This window comes from Chamaea fasciata, unplaced genomic scaffold (genome assembly GCF_029207755.1).
Source record: "Chamaea fasciata isolate MVZ Bird 193981 ecotype frontalis unplaced genomic scaffold, bChaFas1.0.hap1 SCAF_8, whole genome shotgun sequence".
NCBI classification, from domain to species: domain Eukaryota; kingdom Metazoa; phylum Chordata; class Aves; order Passeriformes; family Sylviidae; genus Chamaea; species Chamaea fasciata.
The window spans coordinates 17,720,694-17,736,540 of NW_027094093.1; the positions used below are offsets into that span (position 1 = coordinate 17,720,694).

Below are 15,847 nucleotides of genomic sequence, written 5' to 3' on the forward strand. Positions count from 1 at the left end.
AACCCTCTGCTTCACTGTTTCATTGTGCTTGTGTTCGCTACTACACTTTTTTTAAAAAAATCACAATAGAAATGACCTTTTGTTTTTTCATTACCTCGTGTGGGATGGCCGGAGGGTATTCTCACACTGTAAAAGCAATAAAGCTCACCGACAGATTTTTTTTTCCTAACAAAATCCTTCTGCACAGCTGCAGAACATAAATCATTCCTTCCCATTTCTGAATGTTAGGTATTTCTTGTATGAAAGTAACTGCTGTTTTTGGCTAACTTTAACAAGGTTTGAGTTTTTTTGTTTGGCACAAATATTGTCACTTTTTAGTTTTATAACCACAATGCCCTTAGCTGTAACAATTGCATGGCTTGGATGTGAGCAAGTATAGGTTAGACTGCCAAGGTGTTTGTATATTCATAACAGTCAGCTCATATTTTAAAAATACTGTGCATGTTGTCCTTTACTTAAATTATTTATTTGTGAACTCAACTAGTGCACATATTGCCAAAACCCAGAGTATATCAAAAGTAAATTCAGGTGGTGGGGTAAGAATTGTCTTCTGGGACTAAAGCCATTATTTTTACTTTCAAATTTTGCCCCCTTTCCATGCGACATTGCATTGCTAAGGGATCATGTTACAATGCTTCTGGAATGAATCCACTTGCACTGCCTTAATTAAAGGTATCAAAGTAGGAATGAATAACCCTGGCTGCATCTGTTGCTGCTGATTTGCTTTTACTACCACAGTGGAGCAGATTCAAGGTGTTCTTGCTGATCTGCAGGATGTGGTAGAGCATCTGCAGGACCTTGCAAAGATCAAACCCCATCATATTCAGGGGAATGGCAGTTAAACTGAGTGCTGCCTTAATAAGAAAATCATATTTTTAAAACCCACTGCCACCAAGGTGGTCTGCAAGGACTGCACCCTCTTCATGCGTAGAGCTAAAATATGGGGTAAAAAATGGAATAAAATTACAGTGTAGTCAGGGCAGGGAGTGTTCTGGGAGGGTCTGGCAAAGAAAGTCTATGCCAGTTAAACTGGAAAATATCTCCTTCCACTAAGCTCTAGTTTAGAGATTTTTGACATGAGTATGTGTGAAAGGTGGAATACAGCAACGATCTGAAGAAGACAGATTGTTTAGTCTAAGAGGAGGCAAAGCAAAATCTCAGCTTCAGGCTCAGTTTTGCAGGCCTTAAGGACTCTCAAGTGGAGATGCCACTCAGGCCAAAATTCAAGCAACAGGTTCCCAGATTGCTTGATCTTTATGTAACCTTATAATAAAAACTAGAATTTTGTACTTTGTTGGATGCAGCAGGTAGTTGCAGTGAGCCGATGATTGCAAACAGAACTCAGGCCTGAAGGCTGCGGTCAGAAGTGGCTTCAGACAGCAGGGCTGGCTGTGGGGGTGGCTCAGCTTGTGACCCCACGGTGTAATGAGAATGGAATAATTCTCACCAACTCCAAGGCAGATAAGCACAGCATCTTGCTGAAAGCCTTGGTGACTTGTGGCATCAGAACTGAAGCTGGTCACAGCAGTAAAACAGTGGATCAGAGTCAAAGTTTGCAGCACAGTCCTGAGCTCAAAATGTCAGATCAGTTGTAAAACAAGCCATAAGGATGACAGAACTAAGAAGACATTGGGATTTTATTTTTTATTTTATTTTATTTGATAATTAAAACCTTGGAGTAGAAATACATTGATACTTTTAATAAATACTCACTGCTTCCAAAAAGAACTAGTACTCTGTATGAAAAAACCCCTTTCTTTTTTCCAAATTATTTCACCATCCTTGCATACTCTAATTTTATTTTAAGAGTTGTTAATTGCCATCCAGAAGAAGAAAAAGCTAATGGCAGGAATAAATTGGATGGAAACTCATTTATTGGAATGTAACCTGAGATTAAAAAAGTCTTTCTGGCGTAGTTGAAAATGGAACTTAAAGATATATACTTAGTAAAATAATATACATTCTCCTTCCTCCTCACAGTATGCTGGCTTCTGATCTGCATGTTTGCTGTTTTTCATATTTGTTCCTATAGTTTTTATTCTAGCTGGATAAAGAAAATACCTTTTCACATTTTTAGTTTAGGTAAAAAGAGGGAAATTTTAACAAGTTGTTCTATGGTAGTAAAAAGTGAGTTCAAAACTAGGGGCAATATTATCCTAATAATTCTGCAAGTGCTTCTGCAGGTTTCTTCTGTGTTAGAATGTTTTCTATGCAACATTAAGATTTTTTGTTTTCTTTCAGATACTGATGAATACAGACCACCTGTTTGGAAATCTTACTGTAAGTATCTCAGCATTTTGGGTTTTTTTCCAAGTTGGAGCTGAAAAAGTTTCAGTTGAATGCTTTAAAATACTCATTTTTCTTTACGTGGGAATGTGAGTTTAAGAAGCATCAAAGGGGTTCACTTCTGTTTAGAGATAGGTGCAGTTGAACTACCCCTAAGGACAAGTGAGCATAGATTATTTAGTGGAGTAGGTTCTCTGCCCCTTATTAATGTGAATTGGCCCACTCCTGCTTGGTCTTGCTTGTAGTGGTTTGTCTGCCTAGACCAGGGCTTACATAAATTCCATTCATGCCTTAAAATTGGTATCCTTGCAAACTTCTAGGGCTCCTGTGACCTAGTGCCTTGCATCACTAGAGCTGAGCTTGAGCTGGTTAAGAAAACTCAAAATAAATAGTTTTCTTCAGGAATTTGCTGATGTAATAAAGCAAGGGCATTTATTTGGCCTGGTATGACAAATCAATCCATTTTATTGAAGCCCTTACTAGAATGGCCTGGTTTGTTACCAGCCTGCCCGTGCTCTGCAGTTCTTGGTGTGTGTGTGCCCTAGCCCAGGGGAAGCTGGCCTTGCAGACTGCCCTGGTGAGGTGTGCAAGGCTGCCCTGAGATCAGAGTGCCACTCTCTTGGGAACTTCACAACTTGCTGTTTTCATTTCAAAAAAGCCAAACCCAAACCAAACCCACAAAAAAAGCAAACAGCCATTTTTAAATGCAAAACAATTCCATGTAAAGCACTGACCTCTTATTTGACTGTGCAAATGGAGTTTTAGGGACATGGAAGAGAACAAGAGAAAAATGTAAAAGAGCATCGTAGCTTCCCACAGTGGCTCACCTATAAATTCTAGTTCTTTGCAGATAGAAAAGCCAAGATATGAGATGTTTTGAGACTCGAGGAACCACAGCAAGAAAGAAAAGTCTTCTGTGAAAAGCAGATTTTGAAAACAGAATGTTTGTGTGCGTAACACACTTAACGGTTTAGGGATGTCAGACTAACATTTGCATTACTTTGTATATATTCGGCTTGGTGTCGTCAGCCTGGATAAAGGGTTTTGCTCAAGCAACATTTCACATTGTGAAAATGTTTGCTCTCTAAAGGTTGAGGAGATTTAGCGCTTGAGAAAATGTAGTTACTTTAAAAGGTTTCTATCCTGCTCTGGGAGACTTTTTAATCAGAGGTGTGGAATTAAAGGCTAAGTGAGAACCAGGATTAGAAAGAGAGCAACTGCAAGAGGGCAGATTTGATTATTTTTTTCAGCTCTGTACCTTCTGTGAACTCAGGGAACCCTGCTTCCTTGTTCAGCTTATTCCATGCCATAATCTATAGCAGGGGGGTTGAACCTCTCTAATACCAGATCTTTATTGGCAGCTTGACAGAAGCTGAAAGCCTGGGCATGTGCAGATGTGTTTGCACCCACTCTCCAACATGGTTTGCATGTATGGTTTGTGTGCACCTACTCTCCTCCAATATCATGGTTTGCCTGCTATGGTGAAACTTCCCATGGTTCAGAAGTAAGGTCTGAATCCCGAGGCTTGATTAGATTTCTCTCTCATGACAGACAAAGAGGAATGTGTTGTTTGACTTCCCTGGCAATAATTACAGCAAGGAAACTGATGTTGAACAGTTTGAATTGCATATGTCAGTTAGAGGAGGAGGGATAAGAATCCTGTTTTGTAACTTAGCTAGTCAGCCTGCTGTGCTTCTTACTGGAAGAGGAGAAAGGTATTGCCACTGGTGAAAAAGAATTTCCTTTCAGAAAATCTTTTCAGCCTGGCTTGAAGCAAGGTGGGAAACAGTTTTCAGCCAGTTTCGGTGGAGCATGCTGATTGGGGGTCTCCACTGCTCTTTTGTGGAATTCAGAAAAATATTAACTTGCTCTTTCATTTTATTTTTTTTTCCTTTGAACTTGGCTCTGCAGTTCTCAGAATCAGATATGGACAAGGTCCAGTGCCAACAAATACAGCTTTTACAATAGAAGCTAGGGAATCTATGTGCTGGCAATATAAATGTTCATGCTATGCCTAAAATTATAATTGCACTTTTATACACCAGTGTGCTGTTCTTCATCATTTGCAAAAATCATTTTTGTAGTACCAGCCCAGCATGGAAATGACTGATTTTAGTAGCAACAGGAAAAACCATTAGGTTTTTTTATTTGGAACAAAGATTTTTTTTTTTCCAGTTTATCTTATGATTTAATGATCATTGGGCATCTTGCCATTTTCTCCATTCCCATGTAGGTTGACACATAAATACAGCATTTGCCAGTGGAAAAGACTTGGGATCAAATGAGAATCGTAATGCAGTCAAATTGTATTGGTTAAATTAATGTATGGTCTTATTATGTAAAGAAGGTGATAGCACAGTGTAGACCTTGGTATTCCTAATGATTGAAATATAATTTAATTTTAAAAGATTACAATTCCAAATGTCCATTTGCCATTTCTACTGTACTATTGAAATACTAACTTAGTGTTGACAGAAGTTGAAAGTCATTCCTTTGGTATTATACTAGGAAGTCTGCACATACTAGTAGCATTAGATTTATAGCTGGGTGCTAAGATCTGTTCTGGCTTGATGAAGCTTATTTTAAAAATAGAGAAAAAGGAGGAGGGAAGATATAAATGTAAGTAAATTATGTCATAATTTGGACCTCAGCTGTTTTACTCTACTACTCAACTTGTTATGTCTTTAGATCTGCACATCTAAAGAGAAAGAAAGAAAGGCCATCCTTCTCTTTCTTCAGGAGGGTCCTCACTGAGTAGTGGCAAAGGCAAAGGGTGTGACAGTGCACGGTTCTGAGTGATTCCTGTAAAGTCTTGACATACTGCAGGTGACTGGGTGTATGCCCAGCATAGTAGGATTGGTCTCCTTCTGCTTGCTGAAGGAAGTCTGACAGCAGCCTGATTTGACATATAATGAGCTTTAGTTTGCATTTATTATGATTCTTTTTCTGATGTGTTTGTTGGAAACTTGTCTGATCTCACCTAGTTATTCCATATTACTTGATCAATTTGTTGTAAAGAAAACCAATATCCCTTTTTGGCCTGCAACATTCTTTTTTTCTGACCACTTCTTAGTAAATTTCTGTATCCTTGGTAGTCTTGAGTTAAACTTTGCAGAAAGTCTTCTTTTTTTAAACCTCAATGTTTAATGTTAAAATTCCTAACTTATACAATGATTTTGCATTAATTAGAATTTAACTTCTGCCTTCTCCCAGTGTATCAGTTGCAACAGGAAGCTCCCCATCCTAGAAGAATAACCTGCACTTGTGAGGTAGGTACCACGCCGTTCAGTTTTATCCAGTCCAGTAATTCCATTACTGTACTTAATTGTGTCCAGCCCAAAGAGTGGTTCTTTGGGACACTTTGTGCTGTGATTGGAGTGAGTAGCCTTGGGGCACTGGTACTTGGGAATCCATTTGTTCTAAAAATGGAATTTAAAGCATCTTGATGTGTATCATCGTTTACTGAGAATCATTTACTACTTTTTGATTCTTAGATCCAAGGAAACATACCTTTTCTCTTCCTTTTCTCATCAGAAATTGACAGAAGCAAGAGCAGAGCTGTACAGTGGAACTATGCACCTGTTCATACAGACATCACTGCTAGATGTGTGAAATAAATCAGCAGAGGGAAGACCAAAACCTCCCCTGGTGCTGGTGTTTGAGTCATAATACTTAAGACTCATTATTAGCAGGAACTAAGCTATGCAGAGCCACAGATGTTATGGACTGAAGTGGTGACAATGGGATCCCATTGATAAGCGGTGGTACCGAAGCACCTGCTCATGGGATCAGCTGTTGCGGTAGATCCCACATTGCTGCTGTGCCCTGAGCTGCCATTCAGCAGAGCAGTGCCTCTCCAGGGCTGTGGTGCTCGAGGGTTTACCTGACACCAAGCATTGGTGCCAGCAAGGTTTGGTCATAACTACATCTATCTTGCACCTTCACGGAAGAACCTGGGAAGCATTGATTTCAATTGCAAAAATGCTGAATAGTTAGGCAGTATTACAAAACACAACTCTTACTGAATAACTGGAAGTTATTACATTGCTGCAATAAAACTTGAGTGTTTTTATCATGTGCTAAGAGAAAGAAAATTAATCTTTGAGATATGCTGGTTGCTTCGATGTAGCATTAAATACAGAAGGATGTAGCGCTCTCCAGAAGGTACATTAATAGCTTATAATTTAGATCACAAGGAGAAATATTTGACAGAATTAAACAGGCAGTTCTCTGTAATTTTTTTCAAAAGTCCAACTATGATTCTATGAAGTAACCAGTCAATTTTCAAAATAAAATCAGACATTTAACAAAAGTGAAGTACTGCATTTAATGGAAGCACTCATTTTCCTCTGTTAATTTGATATTTCTAAAAAAGGTATAGCTGTAACTTACTGCACTTAAGCAAGATGTAGCTATGGGAAAGAACAATACATGAATTTTACAAGAATTATAACCAAAAGGTTTGTTTTGACAAGGATTTCTACTGTTTATGAGCATCCAAGCCGAGGTATTCTGGTTTAAATTGTTGTGCAGGTGTGTCTTAGGTACATCAAATAAGGTTGGATGGAGATTTGAAGGAAAGATAGCTACAGAAGGTAAGATCCAGGCTGTGAAAAAAATAGAAGTTTTTCCCATTTTTTATTCCCATTGAAACATTGTTAAGAAGATTCTGTTCTATTTTGAGCGTTCTCTATGGTACATTTTTTCTTTACATTAATATACAAAGTATCTGAAGTCTTGTAAAAGCTTAGTATTACAATACAGGCTAACGATTCAGAGTGCTCACCTGGATAAGAAAGTATTTTATTCCCTGCCTCCAATGGATTGTGCTTATTGTTGTAAAGTGCTGTTGGACAGTTGCTTTTTCCTTCCTCACCTCAGAAGTATTTCTAAAAAAGGTGGAAGAGGTGGTATATGTGTGTGGTTGCGTGTATACAGGCATATTGTAAAACCTTGAAGAGATTTTTGGTAGCCCTCTAACACTGTTCCTTGAGGTGCTGACATTATGCCTGTACAATCACTGGAGCCTTTTACTTTCTGAGCCTTATTTCTGAATCTTGCTGTTGTTTACTCCCATAGTGACAGACTTACAGTGTAATGCTCATAAAGTTGCCTGATTTGTGGTGATGGGTGAAAATTTTTGTTTCTTCAGTTATATGCTTTGAGGATCTAATTTGTGATTGTTTTAATTCCCACATTAGAACCTTCATTTTTCGGTATATATTTTGATTTCTTTAAAAGAAAAAAAAAAACAAAGAAATGAAAAAAACCAAACCAAGCCATAATTGAAAGTACCAGCACAGTTAAGGAAATCATACAATGTTTAACATGACAATTGTCATTATTTTGTAATTATTTGACTGCACAAAGTATATGTACTCTGTAGTCAGGGAGAAATTGTAAACTGATAAAGGAGTCTGGGATATTCAGTAAGATGTATTGGCATTATATCCCAGGCTAGTTTGGATGCAGAGAAGGGCTTGGGGGTCTTTTGTGCTGTGTGATAAGTACTCACAAGCAAATTTTATAATACATCATAGTATTTCTTTGAATACTGTGAATCCAGTCAAATAAGCAGAGACATAAATGTGTATTCAGTGTTTAAAAATTAAAAATTTTCCTACCTCTCTGGTGATGGAAATTGTTCAGCTATTGATCAGATACAGATTGTCCTCTTTTTGGAGTAGAGCAAGAAACTTACCAGCCAAATATAAAAGCATCTGTGTAAATCTTCTTCAAATACAAATCACACTGACTGCTATAACTTTATCATCCTCATTTTCACTGAATTTAAATTCTGTTAATTGGAAAATTTTATTAGCTCTAATAGAGATAATGAATTAAAATGTTGGACTGGTTTACAAAGGAAAATTTACTACTGGTGAGTGGTGGCCTCTAGCCTGTTACAGTCAATGGGGGATTTGCAAAACTATCACAAACAATCAAAACACAGCTAAGTCCTGTCACCAGTGGAGAAAGAAATGAAGCACATCAGCATCTGTAATGTCTTATTTCTATGAATTTATTCTAAAGCAAGATTATGACATATGACAAACTTTAGGTAAGTTTAAAACTATCCCTGTGTCAGAGTGAACAAAAAAATGTGACATTTTGTGTTTTAAAATAGCTCCTTGAACTCTGCAGATTAAACCTGTGTCTGCGCCATGAACATTGTTGTAGAAACTGAGAAATAAAAGCTGCAGATTTAGAAACCAGTGAGAATAGAAGTAAACAAAACCAGGAAAGAATCAGTCAGGTATTTAGCTGCAGAACAGAGCATATTAAATACACATTTTATCATTGAATAATTAGTTTCTTTTTAAAAAAATTATTGGAAGCTTACTTTTAACTAATAAAAGTAAAATTGAAGATGTACATTATCATTGTGCATTTTCCTATTTCTGCATTAATTCTTTATAATGCAGATAACAGTTTTTCATTATAAGTGTTGAACAATTTATGCAGCTGAGCTGATTTGAAGTGAAAATGTATTCAGCGAGCAGTGACTTGTTAACCTTTCTCTCTGGTCTCAGCCTCTCCTGCTTGTGTTGAGGTTTGTGATCTGTTCTTTCTCAGCTGGGTTTCTATTAGCAGCCATGCATGAGTCAGTGGGGAGCAGAATCTTTTCCTAAGTGGTTGAATTATTCAGCTGTATAAACAAATTCATAAATATTAGGAAGAGAATTTTGGTCCTGACAACATCAAAGAGGTCAGTGGGAATGAACAATATGTAATTTGGTGAGGTATTAGCACATAAATTGCTCTTCTTGCCTTATTGTAATCCACTTGTTGACAAAAGGAGTGATGATTAGGGGAAAAAGCACTTGTTAAAGAATAATTGGAAATCATACCATAAAAAATCCTCAATCCTTTACTTCATGTGCAAAGGCACACATTGTACAAATGCTGATACTGGGAGGTGTATTCAACAGAATGACCTACTTAACTTGAAATGGTTCTCAAATACAAAGAATTCAAGTTTCTGCTCTGCTACACCAGTTTCATATCAGAGTAACACACAGATCAGTGGAGAGACGCTGAAGTAAAAAGAGCATTGCATTCATTTGGGATTTTTTATTGTGAAGGTGCAGCGGAGCCAAGTCTTTTAATACTCCATGAGGTTAAAATTGATGATTCCATACATTCTCAGTTATTTGGCTTCTTCATGAGGCTTGCATGCAAATGATAATGTTTTTTGTCCAATTAATACTGTATTTCCTCCGTGAAATTTGTATTTGTTGTGCATATAATCTTATATACATGTGTGCATGCATAGGCATATTTAGGGCAGCCTTGATTGATACATGAAAGCATTCCATGAACAATTTAAAGTGACTATATGAAAAAATACATAATATGGAGATAATTAAAATCACTGGCTTTTTCTGTCCTTTTAGCAGGCTTCATCCTAATTCAGTGCTAATAGTTAACAATCCTGTTAAACAGCATCTCTGTGTAGTATTGTGAAAATAGTAAAGAAGGACAGACAGAATGGATGGACATGTATAATACACATCCTTGTTAGAGCTGTTTGTAAAGGTGGCTTTATCTGCATGATATTTGACCAGGATGACTTTCCAAATTTCATGATAGCTAAGCTCTTTTCCAAAGGAATGTCTACTATAACATGCTTTCCAAATCTGTCTGATTTGTCTATTCAAAAATTTGGTTTCAATGCCTTCACACCTCAGTTTGAAAAAATGATAAATTAAGCAATGGTAGATATCTTGTTGATCTTTGTGTTCCTTGGTCATAGGGAGGAGACCTTAATTTTTTCCCGTGGCCTCTGCATCAGTGGTATGGAGATAAACACATTGAAAACAAATATCTCATGCCTTTCCACCCTCCCACCCCCATTTTCTTTTCCAAGTTAGAAGCAATTTTTAAAATCTTCCCCAGTAAACAGCAGTAGGAATTTTTTCCCAAAAGTAAAAATCCTGAGAAGTCAAAAGGCAGCATTCGACTGATCTTTGCTGAATGCAAAAGAAAAGAAACAGCTATGGCTGCCCTTCCTTACACTCAGCAATGCTTTGCTTCAAAAATACTGCCAAATCAGGAAAAAATTCTGCTGAGGATAGTTACACTGTCTTTTCAGCTATCAGCTTTAGCTAGTAGGATGGATTTCTTGCTATCATCTTATTTTAAAGTGTATTTCCTTTCTTAGGTGGTTTTAGTTCCAGTCCAGATGTTTTGGTTTTGTCTTCTTAACTTATGGATGGTAGACTGTGAAAGTTAGACTAATAGAGCTTCTGAACTGAACTCTTTTGGCTTTCAGTGCTCATGTGCAAAGGGAGGCTCCGTGGGTGCCTGTCATTGTCATTTGTAGAATTAATTTTGTAGAATACAGTCTGGCAGGAACTTTTTGGAGTCCAAGGAAACGCAAAAGACCAAGAAAGCTGCACGTTGCTTCTGGTTCCAGTGCAGTTAAGGATAAAAATAAACACTGTGTCTAAGTTGCAAGGGGTACAGTTGGTGTAACAACACCTGTCAGAAGCTTTATAGAAGCTTGAGAACATTGTTTACTCACATGGTAAATTTGGCTTATAGGGAGGCTGTGTGGTTTTCTCAGTGCACACAAACTGCACTGTTTATGGAGCCCAGTCGTTCTGAGTGAATTGGAAGGCCCCTACTGAGATCTGATGGAATTTTCTTAAAGTCTTAATGTATGTCATTATAGATGCCAAACCCCCCTAATATTATCATAAATGCAAAAAGTGATTTAAAAAAACTCCAAAACACAAATAAACAGGCAATAAAACTCCATGAATTGAGGTTCCAGCTGCACTGAGTCTTATGTAAGCAAAAATGTTGCACATCCACATTTATACTGAAGTTATCACAAGTTGGTAAAACTGATCAGTAGAGACAGTGTTAACAGAAGTAGTTATTTTCCTTTTTAATTCACCATCCACCAAAATGAACTGCAAGCCTAGCTACAAATGTCTGGAATTTCTGTGGAGGTTTTTTCAGATGTTTTGTTCCAGTCATCTGCCCGTTCACATTTTCAAATGTTTGCAGACTATATTATAAATTTTCTTAGGATTTGCAAGTACTTTGAAGATGCCCTGTCAAGTTACTAAGCCATTTCTGAAAAGGAATGCTTTTGCTCATATAAATTTTTTAGTTCTGTCTTATAAATTCACTGAGATAAATATAAAATCTCACTAGACAGACAACAAAATCTTATTCATGACAGGATTCTTCTTCTAACAACTCCCCTAAACTAGTGTCTTGGCTTAAGGGTTTTAGTTAAGAATTTTTGCAACTTTCTGTAACAACAACAATAAAATGCTTTCATATTTTCTGTTTATGTTGCTATCTTCTTATTGAAGAAATAGCCTGTATTAAAAAAAAAAAATCTTTCTTCTTTTTTGAAATGATCCAGTCTCTTCAGGCCCTTTGAAAACAGCTATCACACCAGTCAACTCTTGTTTGCTGTTATAAAGGAAAAGGAAATATTTTAGAACATGATAAATCTTTCCAGTAATGGTACATTTTTTCCAAAGTGATGAATCATTACAATAGCTTCTTATTTGCTGGGAATGTCAAATTGTTATTGGACTGTACATCAGGATGTATGTTGTTTTTTGTTGTTTTGGATATCTGAAATCTTTATACTCCACTGAAAAAAAAAATGGAGAGAAGTGCTAATATAAATAGGCTTTTTGTTGAAAAGATGGAAAAAAGAAACTAAAGTGGCATTCTGTGTTTCAGCATAGCTGGATTGTTTTATACTTTTGTAGTTCAGGTTGTATAACTGTTGACTTTTACTCCCCAACAAGTTTCCCCCTTTAAATTTAGCAAGAAAGAATAACCTGATGGTTTAGATTATTAGCTGCTTTCTGTGAGATCTGCTATTCCTCACTTGGTTCTAAACTTCCTGGCCAAATGAAGATGCATTACTTCATCTAAAATAATTATCAGGCAACTTGTACCCTGACACCCCTGCGTGTTGTGTGCATTTACTAAGGTCTCTGGAGCACAGACAAGGTGGAGTTACACTACACAGCACATGCACACCTGCTTTTGAAGTCTTTTAGGTGGTACTGCAGATCACACAGTTTAATGAAGTCAAGAAGTGCAAGACTTAGGCACTTGGTGATTCACTCAACCATTTGCCTTCTCTCTGAGGGGCTATAATAGTAGTGGCTTTATTTCAGCAGGGACCCCAACAGCTCTGAGATGGAAGGTAACCTGTAAATTTAAGAGTTTTAGAGATGTTTCACTGTATTGGTGCACTCAACAATATGATATGGTGCACTTGCATGCATGAAATGCAAAGTCATTTCCCCTTTCTGGCACTTCATAAAAGCAATATTTAATGCCATCAGTTTGTATATGCAGAGTCCTGAGGATGACATGGTCCAAGTGGCTCATCCTTTCTCACTCCATTTTAAGCCATTCACGAGTGCAATGTTTTCTGAAGGTCTCCCTTTGGTTTCCCTATGTTCTAATCACAGGAGAAATTCTGTTGTAGATTATTTTTGCCTGCACTTTCACATTATATCCCTTTCTGGTTTTAATGCTATATTGTAGATAGTCCACTTACTGTATAGCTTCTCTTGTTATGAAACATTACAATTTCTGTTGTTTCTTCTAGGTAGAGAACAGACCCAAATATTATGGAAGAGAGTAAGTAACAAACATCTCTGTAAGTGGTTTATCCTGACATATTGGTTAATAATAGTTACAGAAAAGGTGTCAGGTGTTCACTCTGTGTTCTTTGTTTCTTCTGCATGTTTTACAGCAGTGTGTCTCACCATCAGATCATTATTACAGTGCCATCACTTTTGTCTGCCTAAAATTACAGCTACAATTTCTGATGGATATCACTGAGTGCTACTTTAAGTGAGAAAAACATACATACGTTTCTGTACTTTCAAGGGATTGTATTTTTCTATCTCCCTCTCCAGTTGACTTTGCAAAAAAGGTGTTTCTGTTCAGGAAAAGAAAGATATCTGGTTCCTAAATGCAATATATGTTCAGTCTATATGTCTTCTGTTTCAGGTTGCTAATGGTTAGATTTAGTGTGGAGGCACAAAGCAGATCTTACGTATGTTTATTTTGGCAAAAGATGTGTAGCATTGCTGTGTTATTATATCAGCAATTACTGAGATTACGGCAACTTGCTAAAATCTCAGGGATTGCATAAAATATCCTCAAATGCTTTAAAATATTTGATTGCATGCCACTAGCACAAAACATGTGAAGCCAGCAGGAAAAACCAGATTTATTTCTATATATTACATTGATAGATGCAGATTTAAAAACAATGTACTTGTTTCATAGATATTCATTCCTAGAAGCTTTTCTAAACCATTTAAAGTAACTTCAAATACAGGCAGAAAGGGAAGTTAATTTAAACTGTAGATTCCTGCAAATCAATCATTTTTATGTTTGTTTCTTTTTTAATTACTATTGTTGGTGCTTTTTAAAGGAAGACCAAAAGGTGATTTAAAAGAGAAGAGGCATGTGTTTCAAAACCATTTTTGTTCCTTAGATTCCATGGGATGATCTCAAGGGAGGAAGCTGACCAATTATTAAGTGTTGCAGAGGGAAGCTATCTCATTCGTGAAAGCCAAAGGCAACCTGGAACCTATACTTTGGCATTAAGGTCAGTAATTAATATTTCATTTTTAAATTTATAAAATATTCAGAAGATTTTACTCTATTGCTGACTTCAGAACATAAAATTCTTTATGCTTCTTTTAATTTTTTTAAATTATTATACTTTTTTACCCTAGTTATAGATCTGGTATCTTTAACCTTCACTGCCCCTTTTTGAAGTGCTGATGTTCCTTATTGTTTGTGCCATCAGGATAACAGCAATTGTGGTTTTGCTGGTGGGTCTTCATTTTGCCCTTCTCCCACTATGGTACAGATGTGGTCCCATGCAGATGTTGGGAGAGCAGGTGATCAAGATATAAAAGGCATCTTCTGAGTTCCCCTGACTTGTCTGCCATGTACTGGCTAGGCAGCTGCTGCCGAAGAACACTTCGTTCTCTCTAGTCTCTCCACAGGATGGCAACAGATCAAAAGGAGGCCTTTTTTGTCTGAACACCTGTTAGCTAACAGTGTTTGCAGATCTACTTCTTCATTCTGCAAAGTTCTGGCAAGTGGTCAGTTATAAATAAAAAACTCAAATAAAAAATAGTTGTAAGTATTAAATAGCTTAATTCCTTTTCAGATACTGGAGGTTATTTTGGCCTATACACCTAAGTACTCAGATGGAAGATGGTGATTATTAACGATGTTGTAAATCGAAGTGGGATAGAAAAACATGGAAGAAGATGCAGTTACTGAAAGTTATATATGGCTAAAATAAGATGATAATTAGAATAACAGTGTCTTGAAATAATAGGTTGTGATTAATTCATTTTTCAGGGAAGAAAAAGTGTATATTTTCATAGGATATTTGTTTCTGTAGCAATAAGATTTCAAAGAGAAACATTAACATTTACACTAACTTCCATTAACAGTGTAAATTTGGTATTTCTTACTAAAATAATACTCAATTTCATCATCTTCTGCTCTTGCAATATTCTTTAAAAGCTAAAAAGAAACCAGTTGTAACGCCTGGCTTGAAGGCAGAACTCCCACCCCCTGCTTCCAGTGGTGCAGAAGGCACAGGGCCTATAGACTAAGGTGAAGCTGTTGAGCATCTTGTAGGATGTATTGCTACAGGTTGTTTTTCAAACGCACCTCCAGGCCAGCAAGTCAAAAGATAGCTTTTTTTTCCCTAGGTTTGGTGGTATCTCTTTCACACTGGAAAACCCCTTTGAAAACAGTAAGATCACTTTTATACCAAATAGAGAAAAGAATGGATAGTTGTTAGTGATCAGTTTGGGAAAAGGTTTCAAATGATAGCAAAGTTGTAATCATTGATTTATTTTGACAAAATTCAGTGTTTGGGAAAGCACATCAGAAACTGAAACTGCAGCATCTTGCAGCTGTTTCATTATGTTTAAGTGCTAAATGACTTGTGTATCAAGGGCAGTGGGTCTAGGTGGCTGCTCTCCTTCCCACAGCAGAAAATGCTCTGTTGTCTTGCTGTTGGCCTCGAAAGTGTATGAATGAGGGTGTTAACTCTCATACCTTAGGTGGGACTCTGTGAACTGTGGTGCTCTGTCTTCCACACATTTAGAATTTTACCACTAGGATTTCTTTTTTATCACTACTAGGCAGTGTAGCAGGAGTCTGTTTCCACTGACTGGAGGGGGAGTTTGGCTCAGTTTTTATTTTTCCTCTCCCTGGAATAATAAATGCAGAATATTAATTAAAATTAGCCAAAATTCCCACTGACCGTGTTTCTGACATTGTCGGCTCTCTTAAAGACTAGGTCCTTTCTGCAGTCTCTCTGTGCATCCTGACTGTGAGAAGTTTGCTGTGGTTGCCATGATGACTTTATGCAGTTCTATCATTTTTTGAGAGCATCACTTGTGTTTGGGTCACTACACTGCCAGATGGCAAAGATAGCCCTGTCTGCAGTTTAGATAATCCCAGTAGGAATTTAAGAACGTAATTTCCATGGCCAAAAACGGAGCTTGTCAGTAGGATGGTA

The 15,847-nt window shown here is 37.1% G+C and overlaps 1 protein-coding gene across 1 annotated transcript in view; it reads left to right on the forward strand.

Annotated features, from left to right (window-relative positions):
* Positions 1-15,847, forward strand: part of CHN1 (chimerin 1) — a 94,887-nt gene that overhangs the window by 19,497 nt on the left and 59,543 nt on the right. The window contains exons 3-6 of the mRNA XM_066189897.1: positions 2,242-2,280; positions 5,500-5,555; positions 12,887-12,918; positions 13,787-13,900. Of these exons, the coding sequence (XP_066045994.1) occupies positions 2,242-2,280; positions 5,500-5,555; positions 12,887-12,918; positions 13,787-13,900 (241 nt within the window). The remainder of the gene's footprint in view (positions 1-2,241; positions 2,281-5,499; positions 5,556-12,886; positions 12,919-13,786; positions 13,901-15,847) is intronic.